Source organism: Canis lupus, chromosome 9, assembly GCF_011100685.1.
Source record: "Canis lupus familiaris isolate Mischka breed German Shepherd chromosome 9, alternate assembly UU_Cfam_GSD_1.0, whole genome shotgun sequence".
NCBI lineage: Eukaryota > Metazoa > Chordata > Mammalia > Carnivora > Canidae > Canis > Canis lupus.
Window position 1 is genome coordinate 22713388 of NC_049230.1, and position 26162 is coordinate 22739549.

The 26162-nt window shown below is 54.2% G+C and overlaps 1 protein-coding gene across 1 annotated transcript; it reads right to left on the reverse strand.

Annotated features, from left to right (window-relative positions):
- Window positions 1-96: 96 nt before the first annotated feature.
- ERBB2 (erb-b2 receptor tyrosine kinase 2) lies at window positions 97-24306 on the reverse strand. The gene is given in 27 exon segments (NM_001003217.2): window positions 97-467; window positions 591-843; window positions 1135-1323; window positions 1521-1618; window positions 2026-2172; window positions 2486-2561; window positions 2686-2841; window positions 2976-3161; window positions 3432-3530; window positions 3866-3988; window positions 4086-4224; window positions 5859-5906; window positions 8335-8495; window positions 9321-9411; window positions 9495-9627; window positions 9940-10139; window positions 10332-10422; window positions 10510-10583; window positions 12408-12534; window positions 12804-12923; window positions 14493-14634; window positions 14763-14878; window positions 15072-15140; window positions 15420-15554; window positions 16329-16542; window positions 17390-17541; window positions 24078-24306. Coding segments are annotated over 27 exon segments (3783 nt in total). The 5' UTR covers window positions 24151-24306.
- Window positions 24307-26162: the final 1856 nt, after the last annotated feature.

Consider the following 26162-nt stretch of genomic DNA (forward strand, 5'->3'; position numbering starts at 1 on the left):
GACCCATTTCCTGCCTCATCCGGATACAGGCCAGTAGTCAGGCCTTCCCCACTCCCCGGAGGTTCAGCAGGGCCTCGGCCGACTTGGCCTCTGGGCTCACACTGGCACGTCCAGCCCCAGGTACTCCGGGTTCTCTGCTGTAGGGGTCCCTTCAAAGGTGCTGGGTGGAGAGCCCCGCTCTGATGGATCCTGGTCCCAGTAATACAGGTTGTCAAAGGCTGGGCTGAAGGCTGGAGGAGGGTGGGGCTGAGGGGCAGCTCTGCCCCGGGGTGCCAGGTACTCCGGATTCTCCACAGCACTCCCAAAGGCAAAAACGTCTTTGACAACCCCATTCTTGCCAGGGGAGAGAGTCTTGGGGGACAGAGTCTTGGGCCTTTCCAGAGTGGCACCAGCCGGTCGGGAAGGAGGCAGAGGGCCTTCTAGGGGCGAGGGGGGCTGCGGCCAAACTTCTGGCTGGTTCACATATTCTGAAAGGGCAAGAAGAGGGGCTTGTTAGGGGAATGAATCCATGTGTCCCAACTACTGTCACTGCCCCCACACGCCCAACTCCCCACCCTCCCAATCTTTCAGCATGGGCCTGAATTCCATACCAGGCTGGGGGCTGCAGGTCAGGGGGGCGACGTAGCCATCAGTCTCAGGGGGCAAGGGTACCGTAGGGTCCTCACTGTACCGCTGGAGAGGGCTGGGGTCCTGTGAGGGAAGGCTCTGCAGCCCCTTGGCTGCCCCCATTCCCAAGTCACCATCAAACACGTCAGAGCCAGCGCCCTCTGAGGGTGCCAGTGGAGACTTGGGGGGCTCCTCCTCGGAGGGCTCCAGTCCTAGAGTCAGCTCACCACCGCCACTCTGGAGATGAGAAAAGGTTGTGATGGGGTCTCTCCTGGATCTGGGATAGACTCCATGGGCTCTCCCATGGGATAAAGACTCAGAGGAGATAAACAGGTCATCATTGGGATTTGACACAGTCACCGTGGAAAGAGGTCAAGGGTGAGAATGCAGTAGGAGTCCTCAGGGATAAAGGGGTCTCCATGAGCCATGAGAGGTGATTGCTGAGGGAGGGATGACACAGGAGAAGGACCCTAGTCCCTGGGGCAGGTAACCACATCCACCCACCTCAGTGTGACAGAGGACACTGACCCTGGTGGATGAGCTGCGGTGCCGTCGGTGGGCAGTGCCCCCAGCCCCTGGGGTAGGTTCTGGGCAGAAGAAACCCTGCTGGGGTACCAGGTACTCCTCAGCATCCACCAGGTCCCCCATGTCATCATCTTCCAGTAGTGAACGGTAGAAGGTGCTGTCCAAGGGGCTGGCGGGGCCCAAGTCTTCATTCTGGGGACGAGGGAGACAGTGTGACAGCCTCGCCCCTACCCAGTGCACAGCCTCCCAAGGAACGTTCAGGGAGGACAAGGGATGGGAGCCCAAGGTCTGGGCTGGGAGGCCTGGGACCTGAGTCCTCTCCCTCCACACCCTCTATGGGAGGATGCTCTCTAGTCACGGGCAGGGATGGGGCAGGGAAGGCCCCGTACCTGAATGACCACAAAGCGCTGGGGGTCCCTGGCCATACGTGAGAATTCGGCCACCAACTCCCGGAACCGGGGTCGGCATTCAGAGTCTATCATCCAGCCTGGGGGCAGGAGGGAATCCCAGTATGTCAGTTCTGGCTGCAGCCCACAGGCAGCCCCACTCCTTCCCTTTCCAGTCTGGTCTAGACAACCCCCGTTATTAGAGTCCAAGCCCTTGCTGGTAGAGAAGAGGTATCAGATTCAGGTCCTGAGCTAGATCCTTTGAGAATCATTACTAGTTTCCCCTTTTTATTTTGCATAGAAGTCTTTTCCTAGCTGGTCTTCTGGAGCTCCTCTGGCCTGGTACAGTAAAAGGGAAGCAAAACCCTTCCAAGGCTCCTTTAACCATAGCAGGGACCCTGGGCCCACATACATCCTGCTCTTGGTCCCCTCCCACACCCCTTAGAGGCCCCACCACCCAGAACCTCCCATCCCTCCTCCAGGCAACCGACACAGCTCAGCCACGCACACTTGACCATGATCATGTAGACATCAATGGTGCAGATGGGGGGCTGGGGCAGCCGTTCCCCCTTCTCCAGCAGGTCAGGGATCTCCCGGGCTGGGATCCCATCATAAGGTTTGGCCCCAAAAGTCATCAGTTCCCACACAGTCACACCTGGGGCAGAGATGAGGTTAAGAGGTTGGGGGACAAGAGGGCGCTTTAGTGCACTGAGCCCTAGAGTCTCTGCCCAAGGGCCTGGCACCACGAGGGAAGGGAGGGGTGTGATGTCACAGGGCAGGAGCTACTACCCAGCCTTTCCATAGTCCCAGGGAAGTGCATGGACCCTGGGAGCCCCTTCCTTCCCTCCCACATTCATGCTAAGATCTCTCCATTCATTCTCCCACTCCTGCTCTCTTCCTTCCACCAACATGCCTCCCAAGGCCATGGCTCTGTGTCCACCCCTCCTCCCAATCCCCCTGCCACACACCATAGCTCCACACATCACTCTGGTGGGTGAACCGCCGGCGGAGAATGGACTCCAGCGCCATCCACTTGATGGGCACCTGGGGAGAGCAAAGAATTCCTCAAACTCAGTGTGGTGGGGAGATGGTTGCCCCTAGTTAGAGCTCTCCCAGGGGCCAGACCCGACCCCATCCCACCTTGCCTCACTCTGCTCCCTCCTCTAACCTTGCCCCCATCCGCATGGTACTCTGTCTCGTCGATGTCCAGCAACCGAGCCAGCCCGAAATCTGTAATCTTGACATGGTTGGGACTCTTGACCAGCACATTCCGGGCAGCCAGGTCCCTGTGCACCAGCCGGACATCCTCCAAGTAGCTCATCCCCTGGGATCAGAGACATCGATGTGGACCTCAGTCTGGCCACATTCCCCCAGGAAACCTCCCCAGCCTAGCCCCATGTGGAGACAGCAGCTTGCCCCCAAGGACACCTGCAGACCCCAGGCCCCCGAAGCGCATACCTTGGCAATCTGCACACACCAGTTCAGCAAGTCCTGGGAGCCCAGGCGCCCACGGTGTTCTCGGACATGGTCTAAGAGGCAGCCGTAGGGCATAAGCTGTGTCACCAGCTGCACCGTGGATGTCAGGCAGATGCCCAGGAGGCGGGACACATACGGGGAGCCCACTCCAGCCATCACATATGCTTCCTGGAGGCAAGGGTAGGCACTGAGAGGGTGTGGGGAACCAGAACCACCACACACCCATCCTGAGGGCTGAGGCGCCACTAGGGACCCTCACTCAATCCAGCCCCATCAGTCACAAACCAGAACCATGGCCCACAGGTAGAAGCTTAAGAGTTGAGGCTTGGGGAATCACCAAGTGTCTCCCAAACCCCAGTGAAGAGAGAGACCAGAGCCCAGACCTGTAGCCCAGAGGTCCCTCCCATACTCCAAGCTGGAGACAGTGGAGGGGCTTACGTCCAAGATTTCTTTGTTGGCTTTGGGAGATGTGTTTTCCCTCAACACTTTGATGGCCACTGGGATTTTCACATTTTCCCCATCAGGGATCCAGATGCCCTGGGCAGAGAAGAGGCCATGAGCAGGAAGAGGGGACACCAGATCCAACCTGTAGTCATCTAGGAGGTCCTTACTTGTGCTTTGAATGCCCTCCCCACCTTGGGGGCAACCCCACTATTTAGCACTGGCCTCACTAGGGAGCGGTGCTCTCCACTCCCTTTCCTCTGGTTCCACTCTCCTACCAAACTGACCAGAACCCAACAGCACTACCCCCCCCCCACCCCAACAGTACTACCCCCACCCCCGTTCCAGGCTGCCCTCCCCGCAGAAGGCTTGGCCACACCCCATGCATCCTCTGGGACCGCCCACCCCGGATCTTTGGCCCCACACCTAACCTTGTAGACTGTGCCAAAAGCTCCGGATCCAAGCACCTTCACCTTCCTCAGCTCTGTCTCTTTCAGGATCCGCATCTGAGCCTGGTTGGGCATCGCTCCACTAGGCGTCAGCGGCTCCACCAGCTGTGGTGATGGGGTGGTGCCTCAGTAACAGGCTGGGCCACAGGCACCCCCCCACACCCCACCCCAGGCCAACAGGGAGGCCCTCGGACGGCCTCACCTCGGTTTCCTGCAGCAGCCTCCGCATAGTGTACTTCCGGATCTTCTGCCGCCTTCGCTTGATCAGGATGCCGAGGACCAGCCCCACGACCACAGCCAGCAGAATGCCCACCACAGCGGCAATGATGGATGTCACAGGGCTGGGGGTGGGAGCCAGGATTAGGGAGTGGGGGGACCAGGCTGGGCCATGAAGGGATGGAGGGGCCCCATGGATGGATAGGCAGGTCCCTGATGTTTTGTAATTTTATTTTATTTTTAATTTTTATTTACTCATATGAGACACAGAGACAATGAGCAGCGGGGAGAGGCAGAGGGAAAGGGAGAAGCAGATTCCCCGCTGAGCAGGGAGCCCCACGAGGGGCTTGATCTCAAGATCCAGGGATCACTATCCAAGGCGAAGGCAGATGCTTAACTGACTGAGCCACCCAGATGCCCCACAGGTCACTGGTGTTTAGAAAGAAGTTGGCGGGGCTGGGTTGGGGGAGGCGCCTGGGTCATGATCTCAGGGTCCTGGGATGGAGCCCCCTGTCCTGCTCCAAGCTCAGCAGGGAATCTGCTTGCCCCTCTGCCCCTCCCTTGCTCCTTCTCTCTCTCTCAAATAAAAATCTTTTTTTTTTTTTTTTTAAAGAGGGGAAGTTGGAAGGGTTAACCCCTAAGCTCCATCCTCTCTTCCTTACTCAAAAACCTCCCTTGGCTCCAACCACCTACGTGCCTGCCCATGGCTCTAGCCCAGGACTCTGAAACTTCCTGACAAAAATCACCAGGGAGCTGGTTAATGTACACGGGTCTGGAGACCCACTCCTGGCAACTCTGACTGTTAAGTAGGTTGGGGCCCAAGAATGTGCCCCCTGATGTTTGAGCCAAATTTTTCACCCATGGGTCATGATTTTCCACACCTCCCAGCCTTGGTGCATTCTGCTACTTCTGCCTGGATTGCCATTTCTCCATGGGGTCATCATTCAAGACTCAGCTCATCCTGGGATAGATGAAGCTCCTGTGTGTTGACCCAACATCTCCGTCCTTGCTTGGTCAAAGCCTGGCCCATCACAGATCTCTCATGAATGCTTGTTTCATGGACAGACAATTGCCTAGGACATACTCCAATCTCTTTTTTCCCCCAGAGTCTTTCCCAAAGTTCCCTACTGCCCAGAAAGCAAGTCTAACCCTGCGGCCCAGTGGCGAGGGAGGGCCTATGCCCTAACCTGACTCAAGACTTCACCCCCTTGCTCCCTTCTCTGTGCTCCCTCAGTGGCCCACCACGCCAGAACCATCGAACAAAAACATCCTAGATTTTCCTGATCCATCCCCCATATTGCCACCTGGTTGCTTTCTCCCTAATGCAAGTGACCTACCTGCCCGTTTCAAGGCCTGGCTCAAATGCCACCTCTTCCTTGAAGCTTCCCACCACCCACTTAAAACTTCATCATTCACTCCACTTCAGTGCTGCCCTCTCTTCTCAATCTACCTTTTGTCCCAGGGGATTGAATGTTATCTGTGTCCCTTATGAGACATCTAGCTACTCAAGGGTGGGGAGGCACTGGGGAGTCTTCTTCACCATCTTTTCCTGTTCCCCACCCCCTAAGCATCCTAAGGAGGTCCTCCATCCACTAGTTGAAGGAAATTGAAAGGTGAATCAATAGTGGAAGACTAGGCTGGGCAGGGAGATATGTCATGTCAGGAGACCATCGTCCAGCCCATCCCACAGCAGTGACCACGCAGGGACTAGTAGGAGACAGTGGGGCAGCATAGCGTATGTCCCAGGAATTGGGCTGACCTGGCTCTCTGCTCGGCGGGACAGCCCTTCTCGTCCAGGTCCGCACAGCTGCAGGAAAGAGAGTCCAGTCAGTGAGACTGGGAACCACCTCCTGGGCTCACTCTAGCCTCACAAGCATCTCGGGGTGGGTGTGGCTGGGTTATCACCCCATTTGACAAAGGCAGAAACTGGATTCCAGGCCACCAGTGCTATTTCTACCACCCCACATGGGGATTCCTTCTCCAGCCTTGAACTCGCATTTCCCACTCCCCTCCACCTCCCTGTGGTAGGTAGGACTTGGGGGCCTCCAAAAGGAACATCATATCCAAAAGCATGGCCACTTCCTCTGTAAAAGATTGCCAGGGTAGTAAACTGGCTCAGCTTCTGCAGAGGACAGTTTGGCAATACCTAGTAAATCATGTCTGTGACCCAGCAGTTCCACCTCTCAGGATATACCCTAAAAGTGCCAACATCTGTACACCAGGGAGCATGTACAGATACTCACTTGTACAGGGTGAGCTCAAGTGCAAAAAGCCACAATAGAAAGAGAGAGGAAGGAAGGAAGGAAGGAAGGAAGGAAGGAATGAAGAATGAAGGAAGGTATGAGGAGTATTTCTTCCTTTTCCCTCCCCCTCCCTCCTCCGCTCCCTCCCTCTCCCTCCCTCCCCTCCCTCCGCCATCCCTCCCCACTCCCTCCCTCCTCCCTCCCCCTCCTCCTCCCTCCCTCCCTCCCTCCCTCCCTCCCTCCCCCTCCCTCCCCTCCCCTCCTCCTCCTCCTCCTCCTCCTCCTCACTCCCTCCTCCGCCTCCTCCTCCTCATCCCTTCCTTCCTTCCTTCCTCCTTCCTTCCTTCCTTCTTCCTTCCTTCCTTCCTTCCTTCCTTCCCCCCTTCCTTCCCCCTTCTTCCCCCCTTCCCTCAAAAACAACCTTCCGACTCCTAAGCCATATCCCTCAAACAGGGACATGGTTTAATAATACCACATCTGTGCTGCAGATTGAGTAGTTAAAAAAAATTAGGAGGTAGATTCATGTGCATTCCCAAGAAAGGACCCCAAGATACATAAAGTGGGGGGTGGGAAGCAAAGTGCAGAACAATATGTAGAGTATGATTCCATTTACATTAAAGAATGCATAGACACAAGTCTGACTACATATGAGGTGAACTTGGGGATTTACCACAAAGATACAGATGCAGTTAAAGGCTGAGACACCTGCACCCCAATGTTTAAAGCAGCAATGTCCACAATAGCCAAACTGTGGAAGCCACAGTTTGGAAGGTGTCCATCAAAAGATGACTGGATAAAGGAGATGTGGTCTATGTATGCAATGCAATATTCCTCAGCCATTAGAAACAACGAATACCCACCATTTGCTTCAACGTGGATGGACCTGGAGGGTATTATGCTGAGTGAAATAAGTGAGTCGGAGAAGGACAAACATTATATGGTCTCATTCATTCAGGGAATATAAAAAATAGTGAAAGGGATTATAGGGGAAAGGAGAGAAAATGAGTGGGAAATATCAGAGAGGGAGACAGAACATGAGAAACTCCAAACTCTGGGAAACGAACAAGAGGTAGTGGAAGGGGAGGTGGGGATGGGGTTGGGGTGACTGGGTGATGGGCACTGAGGGGGGCACTTGGTGAGATGTGCACTGGGTGTTATACTATATGTTGGCAAATTGAACTCCAATAAAAAAATACATGAAAAAAAACCATGAGGTGAACTAAACAAAATTGCTGTTTCTCAACCATTTTTGACCTACAAAAACAGCAATCTTACAGTACTCGACCTAATATAAATGTAATATGTGTTTATGTAAATGTGTGGAAAAAGCCTGGAAGGATGCAAATACCAGAGTGAATCTGATAGTTCTCCCTGGGGAGGTGAAACAAAAGGGCACATTTGTTTTGCAATATTTATACTTTTATACTGCTGAAAATGTTCATCCTAAGGTTGTATTCATGTGTCTCACGTGTAATTAAAGACAACTAAATTAAAAATAATAATAATAAAAAGAATATAGTAGATCACCATGTTAGGACATGGAAAAATGTTGCAAGATTCTGTTAAATGAATAAAAAAGCACTTTGCAAACAATAAATAGTCTATGATCCCATTTTAGTTAAAAAATATATATATATATGTTAGAATGTGCACAGATAAAAACAACTAAGAGTAATTATATATATTTAAACCATTTTACATGTTACAATAATAATTACATGTTAGCATGTGCACAGGTAATATCTGGAAGAAAATATTACAAATTATTAAGTGGGGCTAGAACTACTAACGGCATTTATATTTCATGTTTTCATTAAAAAAATTTTAACCACATGTGTTACTTTTAGGATCAGAAAATAAAATAAAAAAAAAAAACCTAAATCCTTATCTTAGGATAAGCAAAGGCAGAGTTATCCCCTTTTTATAATAAAAGCCCCAGAAAGGGTCCTGCGACAAAGCTCTCCCTCCCACAGAAAAGGCCCTCGGACTCACGAGTGGGTGCAGTTGATGGGGCACGGCTGGCAAGTGCCCTCCTCATCTGCGAACTTCCAGATGGGCATGAAGGACAGGTCAGGTTTCACACCACTGGGGCAGCGAGCCACACAGAAGGGAGGGTCCTTGTAGTGGGCGCAGGCCACACACTGGTCAGCCTCCTGAGAGGGGAGGAAGGGTTTGTAGGGCGCTAGACCAACACCCCCAGGGTAGCAGGATCTGGCTCATGTGTCCCCTTCGTGTTCCCATGGCCACTCAACAGCATGTTCATCCTGCTGCTGGGACAGCCCAGACCTACTGGGTCTGCCGCCCCAGGTGAGGGGCTTCAGGTGAACTGGAAGCCTAGCAGGGGAGTGTATTACTTAAGATATAACAACAAGTAGTAATAGTAACCAAATGTAGATTTTTCTTTAAAAAAAATTTTTTTTATTTATTTGAGAGAGAGAGAGAATACCAGCAGTGGCAGGAGGGGCAGAGGGAGAGGAAGAAGCAGACTCCCTGCAGAGCACAATGTGGGGCTCGATCCCAGGACCCTGAGATCATGACCTGAGCCAAAGGCAGACGCCCAAACGATTGAGGCACCCAGGTACCCAGTAGCAAGTCTCTTGTGCTTGGGCATTGTTCCAAACCCCATTTGAAGTTCATTCTTAATACATTCCAATGAGGTAAGTAATATAATATTCATTTTACAAATGAGCAAACCAAGGTTGGAAGCAGGACTTGGATTCGAATCCAGATACCCTGATGCCTAAACCCATTGGTCTAACCGTCTTGGCACAGTCACAGCCAAGAACACAGGCCTCCCCAGGACCTTTGCGTAGTCCAAAGGGTCACAGGGTCTATCACACAACTCTTGCAGACCCCAGCCTTCATCTATCCTCCCGCTTTCACACTCTCCTGCCGTCCAGGTCTGAACTCAGAGCCCTCCCCTGGAATATTCTCGGCCTTGCTTCTGTCCACCCAGCTTGACCCAACCAGCAACTCACCGATCCGAAACAGGTCACTGAGCCATTCTGGGGCTGACACTCTGAGTGGCACGGCAGACAGTACCTGTCCTTCACATACTCTCGGGGCAGCCTGCCAGAGGGAATGGCTGATGAGGGTCTGGAAGGAGCCCCTGTGCCCTCTCCCTGGCCGCCCCCCTGCTCCGCCCCGCATACCCCTGCAGTACTCGGCATTCCTCCACGCACTCCTGGCCCCGAAGGAATTGGCTGCAGTTGACGCACTGGGTGGGCCCTGGACCCCAGCAGTGCCCATGGGCGCACAGCGGGTAGCAGGCCAGGCCCTCGCCCACTGCAGTGAGGAGGAAGGGGTCAGAGGGGACACTCAAGGGAGGTTCCGGGTCCAAGTGACCCAGGGGAGGAGGCTGTGGGGGTGGCTGTGGCCCAGAGTGGTGGGGATACCTGCTGGGCAACGCAGGGATAAAACAGCAGAGAGGAGAGGGGAAAGGCAGGGACGCCAAGGCACTGTGGCAGGACCCAGCTGGAAGCCATGCCAAGAGGCCAAGCCAGCCAGAGCGGTGTCAAGATCGCTGCTGCTAGGGACCCTGGGCACTCCTGGGTGCCGGCAGACGGGGAGCGTGTGGTGCTGGGCTCCCTGTCTTACCGCACTCCTCCTCTGGCCGGTTGGCACTATGGAGCAGGGCCTGGTGGGGGTTCCGGAAGAGCTGGTCCCAGGGCACCGTGTGCACGAAGCAAAGGCGGGCGTTGCGGTGGATGAGGGCCAGCCCACTGCCCAGTTCCCGCAGCGAGCGCAGCCCCAGCCAGCTGATGCCCAGCCCTTGCAGGGTCAGCGAGTAGGCACCACTGTGGGAGGAGTGTTTGGCTGCACCATCGAGCCGCTCCCATGGGCAAGGGCCGCCCTCACCTCCCTCCCATCCCCCGTACACTCTGCAAACTCCCACGGATACATTACTGCTGGAGTCCCCAGGGAGCAGGAGTGCCCACCACACCCAAAGCCTGGGAAGTTCCTCGGGCCCCCCCCTTCCCCGTGCTCACTCATGCAGAACTCGTCCCCGGATTACTCGCAGGTTCTGGAAGACACTGAGGTTAGGCAGGCTGTCTGGCCACGCTGAGATGTACAGGTAACCTGCAGGCACAGGGTGAAGCTAGGGGTGTGGGGACAGGATAAGGACCCCAACCTCATCAGAGCAGGATGCAGAGAGGCAAAGCCCACCTGTGATCTCCTCCAGAGCCTCAAACACTCTGAGCTGCTCAGGCTGTAGGGGGGCAGTGTTGGAGGCTGGGTCCCTAGGAGGAGGATTAGGAGAGGAATCAGCAGGGCCGAGAAGCAGGTGGGCACGACCCCCAGAGCTGGCCCAGCCACCTTCCCCTACCCGCCTCTATTAATGACTTCACTTAAACCCTTTGCCCATCAAGCCTGGCTGTTTTCATCCTGAGTTTCAAAGCCCAGGCCCTAGTTTGGCAGGATCTGTCAAAACAATATTTATATCCTTTGATCTAGAAATCCTACTTCTAGGAATGTGGCCTAGAGAAACTTTGGCTCCTGTTCCCAGAGATGTACAGCACAGAAATGTTTGTAAGAGCAAAAATTGAAAACTACCTAAATAGTCATCAGTAAATAGGAGACCTGTTAAATATAATCCCCATGTATCTTGACTGTAGACAAAAACATTTAAGAGCACTTAAAAACAAAAAAAAAAGCGCAATTAGTATCTGCCAGGCACTGTTCCAAGAGCGTATGAATATTATTAACTCATTCAAGTGTTCTAGCCACCTTATGAGGTCGGGGCCGTCTTTGCCCCCATTTTACAGATGAAAAACTTAAGGTACAGTAAGCAGGTCACAGGACTAGAAAATGGGCGAGCTGGGTTTCAAACCCAGGCAGCCTGGCTCCTGAGCCTGGGCTCTTGGCCGCTGCTCCTCGCGGCCACCTGCTCCACAGCTGTTGAAAGGACGAGGCAGCCCCCCAGGAAGCGCCACGACCAGCTCTCCGGGGCAAGAGGCAGACAACGCTCACTTAAGCTCCCACTTCAGGTCAATCTCCTCAACAAAATTACTACGGCCAGGTTTCTCAGCGTTGTGTCCACGTATGTACAAATGGTCTAGGAGAACCCACACAAGCTCTTAGCACGGGTTCCCTCTGGAAAGGGGAAGAGAACTACAGGAAACGTTAAAGGAAATTTTCTCTTTTTTTAACACATACTTTTATTGAAGTATAATTCACATACAACAAAATGCACTTTTAATGTACAGTCTGAGGAGTTGTGACAAATGCATTCACTCATGTATCTGCTACCCCAGCTGAGACACAGAACACTGCCATCACCCCAGAAATTTCTTTCGTGTCCCATTCCAGTCCCCCCACCCCTGGGGACAACCACGGTTCTGAACTCTATTACCACAGATTGGTTTTTGCCTATTCCAGAGCCTCATGTAGAGGGACTCGTACCGTGTGGACTCTCTTGCCTGGCTTATTTCACTGAACGTGGGGATATTCTTGAGGCTCATTCATGCTGTATCTATTAGTGAGCTGTTTGTTTCTTTTTATCCCTGGGAATTCCATCGGGGAGATATACCATCATCTATTTACTCGTTCACCTGCTGATATATATTGGCATTATTCCTAGCTGGGGAATATTGTGAATAAAGCCACTATGAACTCAAGGAGAATTTTGCTTTATCTGGATGTTTTGACTCCCATAAAAACATACATTCAGGGGATCCCTGGGTGGCGCAGCGGTTTGGCGCCTGCCTTTGGTCCAGGGCGCGATCCTGGAGACCCAGGATCGAATCCCATGTTGGGCTCCCGGTGCATGGAGCCTGCTTCTCCCTCTGCTTATGTCTCTGCCTCTCTCTCTCTCTCTCTCTATCATAAATAAATAAAAATTAAAAAAAAAAACATACATTCGTGGCCAACATGTGATTTATGAAAACAACCGCCCAGTCCCTGAACCCTCTGGTCTCCCACCTGCTTCTTTTGCATTTCTGGCCTCCCACCTCTGTTTCCCATCATCCTCCAGAGACGCTGGCACTTCTAGGCGCTCAGGATTCAGTGACTGCCCTGACGCTGCTCAGATCACTATGCCCATCCTTAACTCCGCATTTCCTTACCCCTCAAAGCTCTCTGGCAAAAATGCCAGGCTTCCAAAGATCTTCTTGCAGCCGGCAAACTCCTGGATGTTCGCACTGGTGACCGCTCTCACCTCCCGCAGGTGCTCCATGCCCAGACCGTAGCACACTGCGGGGAGGGGCAGGTGTGAAGGGGCTGTCTCAGCCCCCACATGGAGCACCAGGACCTCCAACTTCAGGGCTCCATCCCCTCCTGGGGCCACATGTCCCCTCACACAATTACAGGAGACATGGGGGAACGTGTGGGACTGATCCAGGGAGGGCCAAGCTAGAGACAGTGGAAAAAGACTGGGTCCCAGGCGGGTCTGAAGAAGGACAGGACAGGGAGCTAGGCCAAGCTGGGTGTGCAGCCCAGCTCAGGGCATGGCCAACAGTTACCTCGGGCACAGGGCTTGCTGCATTTCTCGCACCGCTGTGTCCCATCCTCAGCCGTCACCTCTTGGTTGTTCAGGGGACAGACCAGGGTGCAGGATCCCACATCCGTAGACAGGTAGTTGTCTGAGGAGATGAAGACCATGTGTCCATGTGCCCTGGCCCTGCACGTGTGCCCCACCATCACCAATGTGACCAGGCCCACAGGGTACAACATTATCAACCTACCCCAACATTATATGCTACCCCAACTGAGACACAGAACACTGCCATTGCCCCAGAAATTTCTTTTGTGTCCCCTTCCAGTCCCCCCCCCACCCCTGGGGACAACCACAGTTCTGAACTTTATTACCACAGAATGGTTTTGCCCTGATTGAAATTGCCCATTTCAATCCTGAAATGCCCTTATGACAAGTCTGTGCACTTGACATTCATTTACGCCTCACAACAACCCTATGTAATGGGCAGTTAAGATTCTCATTTTGCCAAGAGGGAATCAAAGCACTTTTTTTTTTTTTAAGATTGTATTTATTTATTCATGAGAGACACATAGAGAGAGAGAGAGAGAGAGAGAGAGAGGCAGAGACACAGGCAGAGGGGGAGGCAGGCTCCACTCAGGGAGCCCGATGTGGGACTCGATCCCGGGTCTCCAGGATCACGTCCTGAGCCAAAGACAGACGCTCAACCACTGAGCCATCCAGGCATCCCGGAATCAAAGCAGTTTTATGTAAATTACTCAGGGTCATTGTGCTGTTGGGTGGAGAAGCCAGGATTTGAGCACAGTCTGGCTCTACAGTTTGTTTGTTTGTTTGTTTGTTTGTTTGTTTGTTTTTGGCTCTACAGTTTGAACTCTGATGTGCCATGGGGAGGGTTCCATCAGGACCCGAGAACCCAGTCCTGTCGCACATGACAGGAAGAAAGGGGCCCCAGGTCCAAAGTCAGTCCCTAAATGTACATCAATAAGTAGGGGAGTTGTTAAATAAAACTCTGATCAATCTAGTGCTTAGTATGTGCCAAGCACCGTCATAAGAGCTTTACAAATATTAATTCATTCAGGGGCGCCTGGGTGGCTCAGTTGGTGAAGCATCCGACTCTTGATTTCTGCTCAGGTCGTGAGATCAGCCTACATCGAGCTCCACACACAGCAGGTAGTCTGCTTAAGATTCTCCTCTCTTCCTCTGGGTAACCCTGTTAAGACCCTTCTCACTTCTGAGAGCTTTCTCTGTATCTTTACTTAATAAACTTGTGTCCCTTTACTCAAAAAAAAAAAGGATTCTCTCCCTCTGCCCCTCCCCTTGCTGTCTCTCTCTCTCTCTCTCAAAACACAAAAATAAATCTTCAAAATAAGTCATTCAAACGTTTTATAGCCACCTTATGATGTCAGGGCTGTCTTTGCTCCCATTTTACAGATGAAAAACTTAAGGTACAGTAAGCAGGTCACAGGACTAGAAAATGGGCGAGCTGGGTTTCAAACCCAGGCAGCCTGGCTCCTGAGCCTGGGCTCTTAGCCGCTGCTCCTCGCGGCCACCTGCTCCACAGCTGTTGAAAGGATGAGGCAGCCCCCCAGGAAGTGCCACGACCAGCTCTCCGGGGCAAGAGGCAGACAACGCTCACTTAAGCTCCCACCGACATAAACCAACCCGCCACCACCACTCCAGCAAAATGATTAGAACTACATTTCCCCCTGGCACTCACAGGGACAGGAGGTCACACAGCTGGCCCCGAAGGTATATCGGCCCTCAGGGTTGGGCATGGATTCGAAGGTGTCCGTGTTGTAGGTGACCAGGGCTGGGCAGTGCAGCTCACAGATGCCACTGTGGTTGAAGTGAAGGCAGGCCTGGGGGGAGAAGGGGGCAGGACAGGAAGCTGGTGGTCCCTGGGCCGTTCTTCCCTGGTGTGCCAGGGGCAACAGGGCAGTAGCAGGTGGGATGGCCCTCCTCTTGCGCCCACCCCGTGGGGACATACCAGGCAGTCAGAGTGCTTGGGGCCCGTGCAGCCAGCAGCACACTGCTCGTGGCAGCAGTCGGTGGGTTGTGGGCCCTTGCAGCGGGCACAGCCCCCCGCACAGACAGTCCGCGTCACTGTGAGACAAAGGGCAGGATGAGGGCTGGGCAGTAGTAGCCCAGGCACCAGGCCCTCACCAGCGGCATCACTTTCTGTGACTTCCGGCCCCAAGGAAGACACTGAGGCCTGGTCACACCCGCCCCCGCCCCATGTCTCCTTTACTCCACTCAGCCCTCTGCCCCCCACATTCTGGGCCTCCCTAGGACTCACAGCTCTGACAGTCCCCGGAGCTGGCCCCCCAGCAGTGGGCGTCTTTACAAGCTGGAGAACAGGGTGGGCCTGGGGAGAGAAACAGAGAGACCAGAGACCAAGAGACAGAATGCACAATGAGGGGGAGGCTCGGTGGGAAACAGGGGCCCTAGGCACAATCTAGAGGCAGAGGGAGGCAGGACACAGGACCAGAGATGAAGAGACCCAGAGAGAGGGCAGGAGGAATGGGACAGGAAGAGGAAATGGGTAGTGATAGAGCAGGGGTGGGGGTGGGGGGTGGGGAGTGAGCCAGGAGTGCAGGGTCTCAAGAAAGAGAGGAGGCAGCAGGCAGGGAGGAGCATGGCTTACAGGCCCGAGAGCGGTTGGTGTCTATCAGCGTGAGGGCCAGCTGGTTGTTCTTATGGAAGACGTCCTTCCATAAAATCGTGTCCTGGTGGCAGAGCTGCGGGCTCCGCTGAATCAAGACCCCTCCCTTCAGGATCTCTGTGGGGTGGGCAATAATCAGGGTCTTCCTTTCCCGCCTGTCACCTTCTGCCCTCCCATAGGGCCCTCCTGACTTCTCAGTTTTCCCCGGAGATTAGAGAAGACACCAGCATCTCCTCGCTCTATCAGCACCCCACCCCCCACCCCCACCCCCCCACCACTCCTGCACACACATGAACAATCTGAGATCCAGGGAGGGGTGAGTTGTCCATGACCAGGTCCAGAGGTCCGTGCCACTCTCTCCTGTCCTCCCACCTCTTCATTCTGTACATACTGCTTAGCGGTTAAAAGAGACTCTGGAGTCTGAAAACCAGCCTCACCACTAACTAGCTATGTAACTGTGAGCAAGTCACTCAGCCTCTGTAAACCGTTTACGGTTTTCTCATCTGTAAGAAGCGGCTAACGTTGGTGCTTCCTTGCAAGATAATGGCATGACCAAGATAGGCTCATGCATGCGAAGTAACTGGCCACGGAGTCTGGGCTACTGTCAGCTGCAGGCCTGCCACATACAGTTGTACAGGTTGTTCACTGAACATGTGTTGCCAGCCAAGAAGTGGATAAACCCCAGCCTGTATCCTCATTATCAAACTCTGCAGGCTCGTGCAAGCCGTGACTTCCTGGGAAGAAGGGAAATCTTGTTCTAATCTTTCCTAGCTCCACCTGCATCCATCCTGAATGGATGCCAGTTCTAATTCACACAAAGCCTCCCATGGCTAGCGGTGGCCCTGATCAGCTCCCAAGAACAAGGAGAAGGTTTCGGTGAGTGATGACCACCTGTGAGGCTTCGAAGCTGCAGCTCCCGCAGCCCTCCTGGGGCCGCCCCTGGTGCAGGGATGCCACCCTCCAGCGGGTCTCCATTGTCCAGCACGGCCAGGGCGTAGTTGTCCTCAAAGAGCTGGGTGCCTCGCACAATTCGTAGCCTCTGCAGTGGGATCTGCCTCACTTGGCTGTGAGCAATGAGCACATAGCCCTGCACCTCCTGGATATCCTGGGAGGGAACAGGGTCAGGTGGGGTTGAGGCAGGCCTGGGCCCTGGACCACTCCCATCCCCCTCAGAGTCACCAAGTGCTTGGGGATCTTGGGCAAAACCCCCATGCCCTGAGAAGTCCAGCTTTCTCACACATCAAGAAGAGATCTCCACCTTCCCAAACCAGATTCCTCTATGATCAAGACAGATAACTGGTGGGGGGAGCACTTTGTGAACCATAAGCAAGTGCCCCACCCTGGCTGCATCTCAGCTCCCTCGTCCATAAAAGGAGAGACCCACATGAGAGCACGGCCGTGACTTGACCAGGCATCAGGCATCATGCACGTGGCTCCACCCCAGAGCAGGGTGGACACCATCCAGCAGGCTGGTACCCACTCTCTCCCCTGCTCCTGACCCTTTCACAGACATTCCCTATTTGATATTTTCCCAGAGGGGAGTCAAAGTGTGCTTGTTGCTTCCAAACACAGACAGGGGAACCAAGGGCTGAGACCACATTCACGTGGTTGTCAGTAGCAGAACTGGACCTAGAACTCACAACTCCCAGCTGCCCGTTCACCACTGCCAGCAGGAAGGGACAGCGAGAGGGGATCATGCTGGCAAGAGAGCGAAAAGAGTTAGCAAAGGAATAGGTGCATTCCACCCAGGGATGTCTGTGGGCCGCCACATTATAGGGAGGGAGTCAACTGGTCTTGCAGTAGAACAGACAGGGAGCAGACATCAGAAAGGACTTCGGAGTTGAGGAACCACAGCAAGTGAGGAAACAGCACCCTCTTTTACCACCCATGTATAAGCATAGGGCTCAGCGCAGCTGGAGGCAGGGCCTGGCTGGGTCACCCATGAGCCTCACCTGCAGGAAGGACAGGCTGGCATTGGCAGGCAGGTAAGTGAGCTCCAGGTTCCCCTGTACCACTTGACAGCCCTGGTACAGGTGGCGGAGCATATCCAGGTGGGTCTCGGGACTGGCCGGGAGCCGGAGCTTCATGTCTGTGCCGGTGCACACTGGTAGGAGGGAGACGTGGGTCAGAGGGCACTGGCCGGTGAGCTTCTCCAACCTGACTCCTGCTCTCCACTCACTCCCTAGAGTCATGCCGTCTCAGACGTCTCGGACGGTGAGAAAGCACAAGTGAAGGACCCCTCTCCCCATGTCCCCTGCACTTACAGAAGGCACAACAGCAAAAGAAAGTGTGCAAGTTTGGGAAGAGGAGGGAAATCCAAGGAGAGGCTCCTTCGAACTTGGCTCATCCTGAGCATCCAGAGGGGACCCTGTTGTGCCACCCCTGGGGAGCTTGCCCACCCGATCCCAGGCTATTGGCTGGCAAAGAAAGCCTCTCTTTGTCCCAAAGGAACGACTCATGGCCAAGGGATAAAAATCCCCCGAGAGAGGCCATGATGAATCATGAATCTTCTGGATACCCCCTGCCCCTCTCCCGAGCAAACAAACTCAGGGCATTCTCTCCACCCCATTCCAATACCACCCACGTGCCAACCTCTTGGCAAGGGATATCCACTCCCACAATGCCACCCAGAAAGTAGGGAAGGAGGGTCAGCTAGAGTCATAGCTGGGGCATGAGGACCACTAGGGGCCTGGTCACTGCAGGGACCTCTGGAATTCCCCCAGGCAGAAAAAAGGAGCATCAGACCCCAACAATGGGCATCCGGACCCAGGCTACAGACCCTAGGCCAGAGTGATGACTACTCTGATGGCTCCTGTGCTGGTGCTTCACCCTTGCCACCTCCTCAGGGCAAGACTCCAGAACCAGCTGGTAGAATCTCTGCCACGAAACTCCTGCCACAAGGGCACTACCTCAGCCCTGTGTACGTGCCGGGTGCCAACAATTGGCCAAGGGGCATCAAGATGAACTGCTTCCCCAGCCCACCTGGACCTCAGCGGGGTGTCCCTGAGACCAGAGGGGCCTACTAAGCCCAGGGATATTGACGGGGTAAGCTACCCCTGGTGAGGGGCTGCTGTGGACAACGGCTGGCACCATGCCTGCCAGTAGGGGGGAGATTAAAGTGCCCAGTTGAACTCGTTTTTCTGCTCTGGTGAGAAGATGAATCACCTGGCGCGTCTTGCCCAGGAGGGTGTGCCGGGGGGGGGGGTGCAGTGGGGGGGGCAGAGGGCACCCCCAGAGACACAGGCTCACAGGTGCCTGAGTCGCCCCTATTTCCTTTGGGCCGCCACCCCACCTCCCAGAGCCTACGTGCTAAGATTCAGGGGGACAGGAGTGGCTGACTCCAAGGTCTGAAGTCAAATCCTGGGTGGGGGGGATAAGAGGTACGCTCTGCCTCCAGAAAGCTGGGGAAAGGCTGGGAGGGCCAGCCCCTGGGGTTCCTGCCAGGACCAATGAGCCATGTGCTGGCAGCCTCCCAGTGAAAGCCAGAGTGGTCTCTTTTCCCACCCCTTTGGAGAGACAGGGAAGGAAGCGAAGAAGGAGGAAGGGGAGGGCCCAGAAATAGCACTCAAGGGTCCCTCCCCCCCAGACTCCCAAGAGAAACAGGAGCTGGGGGTGGCAGGCCAGGCCCAAAATAACGCCCGCTGCTAGGACCTCCTGCGGCCTCGGCAGCCTCAGCTGCTTTGTAGGCACAGCTGTCTTTAGGCCCAGACCCCAAAGCTCTGGCCCAAGCCTGGGACAGGGACAAGCAGAGCTGGGGCAGAGGCTGTCTCCACCCCCTGTGGCCTACTGCCACCTCTAAGGGACACCAGCTGTGGCAACCAGGCAATGGCAAAAACATCAACAATGGAAACACCAAGAGCAGCCACATTAACTGAGCACCTACTGTGTGCTCACAGCCAGGCACTCTGGGTGGAGCCTCATAACACCCTCCAGAGGTTGGGACTACAACCCTCTATCTTGCAAAGATAGGAAGCTGAGGCCCACAGGGCTTATTCTCCCGAGCCCATAAAGCTTGTGAGCCATGGAGGAGGCAGGATTTGAACTTGAGTTCAACTTTAGATCCTACATTCTCAACTGGACACATACAGATTCCCCCCACGCCTGGTGCAAAGGGAAATAAATACACACCAACTCTAGTGATGCCACTGATAAACACTGCAAGCTCTGGGCAGGTCAGGGTGGCCGGGCTGAGCTGAGGACCAGATAGAGTGGCAGCCCCACCCCACCAGCGAGTTTGTTTGTGGCTGATTTGAGTCTAAGATTCTTTAAGTGTTTGCAACAGGTGGTAAAATTGGTATCTACTCTCCCAGGGAGCTGGAGGCTGGCGGGCAAATTCCCCCAGCAAGCTGACATGAAGCCAATAAAGGCCTCTTGACACCTCCCCTACCTCCACCTCCGTCCCCTTCACCATGTCCCCTTCACCATGTCCCCTTCACCATGTCCCCTTCACCACGAAGCTGGGCCCCTCCCACCTACTACCCCATCTCCTCACTAACCTCCTCCTCCCCAGTCCTCATCACAATCCCCATATCCACCCAGCCCCCATGGATTTCAGTGGGGGGAAGAGGGCAGGAAGTCCAGTTCTACATGGGGGGGCTCGTGTATCCGGGACACCTGGCCTTTGGGAGGCCCAACCTCCAGCTCTCTGGCACAGTACTATGAGACCAGCCCAATACTAAGTAAGAGTTGGATGGATGGATGGATGGATGGATGGATAGATGGAATCAATAAGAAGAACTTCCCAACCAAAAAGGATAATTGAAGTCATGGTGTCCATTCCTCTGCTCAAAGACTGTTCAGCGTTCTTCAGAGTCAGTGTTCAGTCCCAGTTCTGGGGGTGTTCTCAAGAGGGTTCTTTCCTCCCCACTAGATTTCATCCCCACATGCTTCTCTTGCTCACTAGCAGGAGATAGTTCTTTTGGTTTTGATGAACATGACCTGCACCCCCAAAGTCACCTCCCCCAGATCCATAGGGTAAGAGCCCATGCCCATTCTAGTGATGCCCAGAACTCCCCACCCCACACACCTGGTATATCAAGGCCAGTATCAGACCAGGGACTGGGCTCCAGGTCTTAAACCAGAACCCTAGCTGGGCTGCTCAAGTGTGACCTTGAGCACGACCTTGGACCTCTGGGACAGAAGCCATATCACATTCATCTTTATGCCCAGCAGCACCTAGGACTTTGTAGGCACTTAATGAATATTTAGTGACCTGAACTTGACTGTGAGGATGGGAATAATAAAACAATAAGAACTCTTACTCTCTGCAGAGAAGTTAAATGAGAGTTAAATGAGAGAATGAATCAAAAAGCAGTGTGTAAACACGACAAGGCTTTGTAAACAGAGCTGAGGCAAACAAACATTGGCTATAATAATTCTACTCCTGGAGAGCACACACCCCTCGTCCTACATGGGCTCCCTTCCCAGGGGTGGGGAAGGTGGCCCAGCAAGAGATGGAGGTGTTACCACCACAGGCAGAGGCAGGGTGGGGGATCTCTCCAGAGCATTTCAGTACCCAGGGGCAGGCACAAGTACCTGGGCCCTACTCCAGCGCCCCACCCCAGCCCCCTATTGCTTCCTCATGTTTCCACTCTAGCTGTCTCTCTCACCCACAGCCCTGCACGCCCCCCTGCATTGCCCCCCTGCATTGTCCTCCTGCATCCGCCCTATCCCTGTCTTCAATCCCTTGCCTTGCCTGGAGGGTGCAAGAGGAACTCAGGCATGGGCTGGACAGGGAAGGAGAGGCCCTCAGTGGGCCCCAGATCACTCCCCATTCCATAGCCTAGATAAAGAAGGTCACTCACCTGAATAACAGAGTAGCACCTCTACCCCAGTCTACTTACTCGGCTGCCCCGGAGGCTTTGCTCACCCCATTCCTGTCGAATAGGATAAGACTTTGACTAACTCTTAATGCCTCTTCATTAGACATTATTACTGGGTCTAGACATACATATTTGGGTCACTACGAAGCCTTGGAGAAGTCACTTCGCTTCTTTGAACTGTGTGTACCTACTTCACTGGATTATTGCAGAGATGAAATGAAACCATCCATGGAAAAGAACCTGGCACATAGAAAGCATGTTGCACTTTTTTTTTTTAAGTTAAGGCAAGAGAAGTTCATATAGCAGGAGTATGGGTAATTCCAAACCAAGAGAAAATACAAGGTGCCTTCGTATTTGGAACGTGATGTACTTATTTTCTCTTTTTGCATTTCATCCTAGCTTTTCAGTTGGGTTTTCTTTTTTTAACTTGAATATTAAAATGAAGTTCCTTTCCCCAAGTATAGTAAAAAGGAAGTTGTTGGAAGAATCGTTTGGGAATTAAAATATGAGCTCTGCAAGATAAGAAGTATGTGTTTGTTAACACTTGACAAAACTTTGACCTCTAAGAACAGATCCTAGGGGTGCCTGGGCAGCTCAGGTGGCTCTGTCGGTGAAGCATCTGAGTCCTGAATTCGGCTCAGGTCATGATCCTGAGATTGAGCCCCCACATGGGGTTTGGCGCTCAGCGGAGAGTCTGCTTAAGATTCTCTCTCTCCCTCTCCCCAACCTCCCACATCCTTTCTCCCTCCCCCTCTTCCCTCAAATAAAAAAATCTTTCAGAATGCATCCTAGCAAAACCCTGATCCTCTGTGCCTTCTCCATCTCCCCCTTCCCCCAAATTCCTGCCCTAGCCTTCAGCCCTGGGATACAATGGGGGTGCTAGAGACAGCTGGGCGGGGTGCTGCCATTGCAACCATTTTCTGCCAGACACGCCCAACATCTGTCTTTGCACCCAGCAGTGCAGATGGAGGGGTGAGGTAGACCTGAGGAGGCCCCAGTTGTCAGTGGGAGAAATGACCCCTGAGGTCCCAGCCCTGCAGCAACCCAAGCCACCCCCACCTGCTCGCGCAGGCCCAGGTGAGGGAGGCAGCAGCTCATTCTGATGTCGCAGCCTGGCCTCACCCACCTCAGCAGAAGGTCAAGGCTGAAGACACCCGCCTGGGAAACAAGGAGAAGGACGGACTCCCAGGAAAGTGGAGCCTCCTTCCACAGAGAGAAGGGGTGAGGCCACCTCCTGCTGTTTACAGCAGATCTGGCCCAGCACCTTGAGGGAGTTCCTTGAGAGGGCAGAGTTCAGCTAAGTCTCGAGGCCAACAGGGAGACTGCTGTTTGGCAACACAAAGCCCAGACACACAAACACACAGACCACACAACTCAGGAACACCCTGGCGTAGACGCCCCTCAGACAGCACAGGGAAGCTCAGACAGAGGCGCCCTCTGGCAACCCACAGACAAGAGGACACCCACCCTTTCTCCAGACTCCCTGACCAATGGAGACCACCCACTACTCCCAGAACGCGCTCATATTGTCTTCCCCACAACCCAGTGATGCAGGGAGAACAGTGTTGACCACTGTTCAAGGTAGATCGATACAGTGATGCAAATGTATGGTTTGGGGGGAGGGGGTTGCACACCGGCAGGGGTCCAGTCTTGCATCCCCTACTTCCTTGATGCTATTTAACCTCTTTAAGCCTAGGTTTTCACCTGGAAATGGGAATGCCAGTAGGACTTCTCTTGTAGGGCTGGTCTGAGGGTTCAAAAGAGGGAATGCATGCAAACCACCACGCACCATGCCTGGTGCAGAGTGGATTTCCAGCAGACGTTTGCTTTCGTTGTTAGTGCAGCTAGATGGGCAAACGGGGCAAACCCCCACTGCCCCCACCAACCCCCTTCCCCACACACCACCTGACAGAAAAGGTAGGACAACCCAGCCCTCTGCTTATCCGCATCTGGTCTTATTTCTTTAGCTTTTCCTTCCCCACCCCCATTTCCCCACAACTGCTCAGGACACCCCCACGCTGGTTTCCCACTCTATGTCCCAGACCAGAACACCCAGCACCACCCCTCCGTGGCCCATGCTCTCCAACAAAAGTCACAAAGCACACAGTCCCTGAGCTGGCCCTAAAGAGACTTGCTCAAAACAAACGTCTCCCCCTCCCCCCACCCCAGGCTCCAGCATGAGGCAACTCTGCAGTCCGACCGGCCACCCTCTCCTGCCTGGCTCTGGCCGGACAGGTTGCTTCCCCCCCCCCCCCCACACCCCGATCCTGCCTGAAGCTGGAGGAACTAAACCCTATCGGCTGCGGGGAGGGAGAGCGAGGGGGGGCGCAGGGGGAGGGGCAGCCGAAGGGACCCCCGAGGAATCCAGCCCAGTCCAGTCTGGAGGCGGAGGCTGCCAACTGGAAAGGCTTTGAGAAAGTTTGAAGGGGCTCAAGAAAGGGGGGGAAACACACACACACACACCCCATGCAGTGCACCCTTTGAGGGTAAACTTTCTGAGCAATCTCAGAGAACTTTTTCTGACAAGTTCCCAGCGCCGTCGCGGAGTCTGGGAAGCGCCAGCCTCTGGCCGGGGACCCGGAGAGGCGCTCGGGCGTCATCGCCCCTCGGCCCCCGCCCCCGCCCCCGGCCCGCGGCCCCCGCTCCCTCCGGCCCCCTCCCCGCCCAGGCCGGCTGCTCGCGGCGCCGGGACCGTCCGAAACCCCCGATCCCGCGGCTCGTGCGGCCCCCCCCGCCCCCGCCTGCCCCCGGGACCTCGGCGGCGGCCCCAGGCTGCAGGGGCGCGTCCCGCCCGGCGCCCTCCCCGCCCCGGACCCACCTTGGGTGCCCGCGGCTCCGGAGGGCAGGAGGGCGAGAAGGAGCCCCCAGCGGCACCAGGCCGCCAGCTCCATGGTGCTCACTGCGGCTCCGGCCCCATGGCTCGGGCTGGACCCGGCGGCTGCCTGGTGGTGGCGGGGGTGGGGGTGGGGGCTCCGCTCGGCTCTCGGGCGCGACGCAGGGGGACTCTCAGCTCCACAACTTCATTCTTGGACTTCCTCAAGGCAGCCCTCCTCCTCCACCTCCTCCTCCTCCCGTGATTGGGAGCAGCGCGCTCCCGGCTCGCCCCCCCACCCCCTCCACCGCATTCCAGCGAGTCCCTGGGAGTGGCAACTCCCAGCTTCACTTTCTCCCTCGGCGCGCAGGCCTGGGGTGCGCCCCTCCCGGCGCCCGGACGCCGGGCTTGCCTGCGCACTTCTCACGCCTTCCCACGGAGAACCCCTGAAGCCGCGACGGCGATCGCCAGACCCCCTCCCCCAGACACACGCACACACCGGGGGGAGTCTGGGGAGAATGCTTCAGGCTACCGTCCTTAACTTTCCTTTAAGTCACAGGTTCTGCCGTAGAGATTCCCGACAAGTTTGCATCCTACTCCATCCATCCCATAGCTATTTTTAAAAATATCAACCAATGGCTCTCCCACCACATCCTCAAGTCAAACTGATAGTAAAGGAGGTGGGTGTGTTGTGTTGAACTTGTGACTTCCGAGACTCCCTGGCATACCTTCTCGAATCTTTTAGGTATCTTTTCCAGTCTGAAAAGCATGGTTTTAATACGAGGATGGGGGTGTCTACAAGTTTGGAGGAGAGTCGAATCAGAGGTACATCCAACTCAATCTTTGGAAGAACATTCCTCTGTTTGGTTAGGGGGACAGGCAGCATTCAGCTCATCTGAAGTGCCTTTTCTGTCCCTTGCTTTTTACTAGTTGGTTGGATTCCGCCGTCCCACCCTGCATTCCATCTAGAGCCCCAGACGCTTTCTTAAGGCCCAGTGGGGGATGGAGTGGGGGTGTTAGAAGGAAGTTGGGTTTCCCTAGGAAATTTGAAACAAAAAGGCTTGAGACCGACTTAATTAACAAATTATTCATTGTTTATCGGAAATTTCAATTTAACTGGGCATCCTTATTTCCTCCACCTGGCAACTAGTTGGAATCCCTCAGCCAAGAGCCGAGCATGCCTGTGCTGGTCAAGAGGGGATCAGAGGCATCTCCAGAGGATGGGAGAATGAAGGACACTAGCATTTCTTAAACTGCTTTCATATTCCTAGCATGGTTATAGGCAGGCATTTTCACAGTAGGGGGGTTGGAATCAGAGTGACCTGGGTTCAAATCTCAAATCTGCCACAGATTAGCTGTATGACCTTAGGCAAGTGACCAAAACTCTCTGGGTCTCAGTTTTGCTCACTTGTAAAATAGCACCTGGTGTACTGCCCTAGGGATTAAGGAAGATATTGTTCCTGAAGCCCTCAGAATGGTATGTAGCACAAGGTAATTACTCAATAAAGTCTCAAGTTTACTTATACTGCCACAGATCCAGATTTGGTGGTACCTGAAGCTTATGAAATTTGGGGGACTCTCTTCAAGATAAGGAATACAAAGTTATGAGTGCAAAATTAGACACATGAATGCAAATGAGGGGTCTGAGGCTTACCTTCTTTAACATCATGGTAAAAGTCCACCTTTGGCTCTGACTAGCAATGTGCAAACATTCCAAAGAGAAACTAGGTTGTCCTGGAAGGTGGTCGTCAAGCCAATTTAGACCATCAAGACAAATCTTTTTTTTTTTTTTTTAAAGTAATAGAATGGAATAGAAATGATCAGTGCTCATCACCTGTTAGTGTGGTTAAGGGTATGTGTGTCCTGGGTGATGATATACAATGGATTTATTCCTTGGATAATAGTCACAAACGTTCAAGAAATACTGCTGGGGTGGGGTGGGGGGAACGCCAGAGCAGTTCCTTGGGATGGGCATCAGTACCCCTATTTTCTCTAGCCTTTGGGTTGGAGTTGATTAGGGTGAGGGCAGGGTCAAGGAAAAGATGCTCAAATGAGTTAACCAATTAACCCAGGAGCATCTGTCTCAGGGCT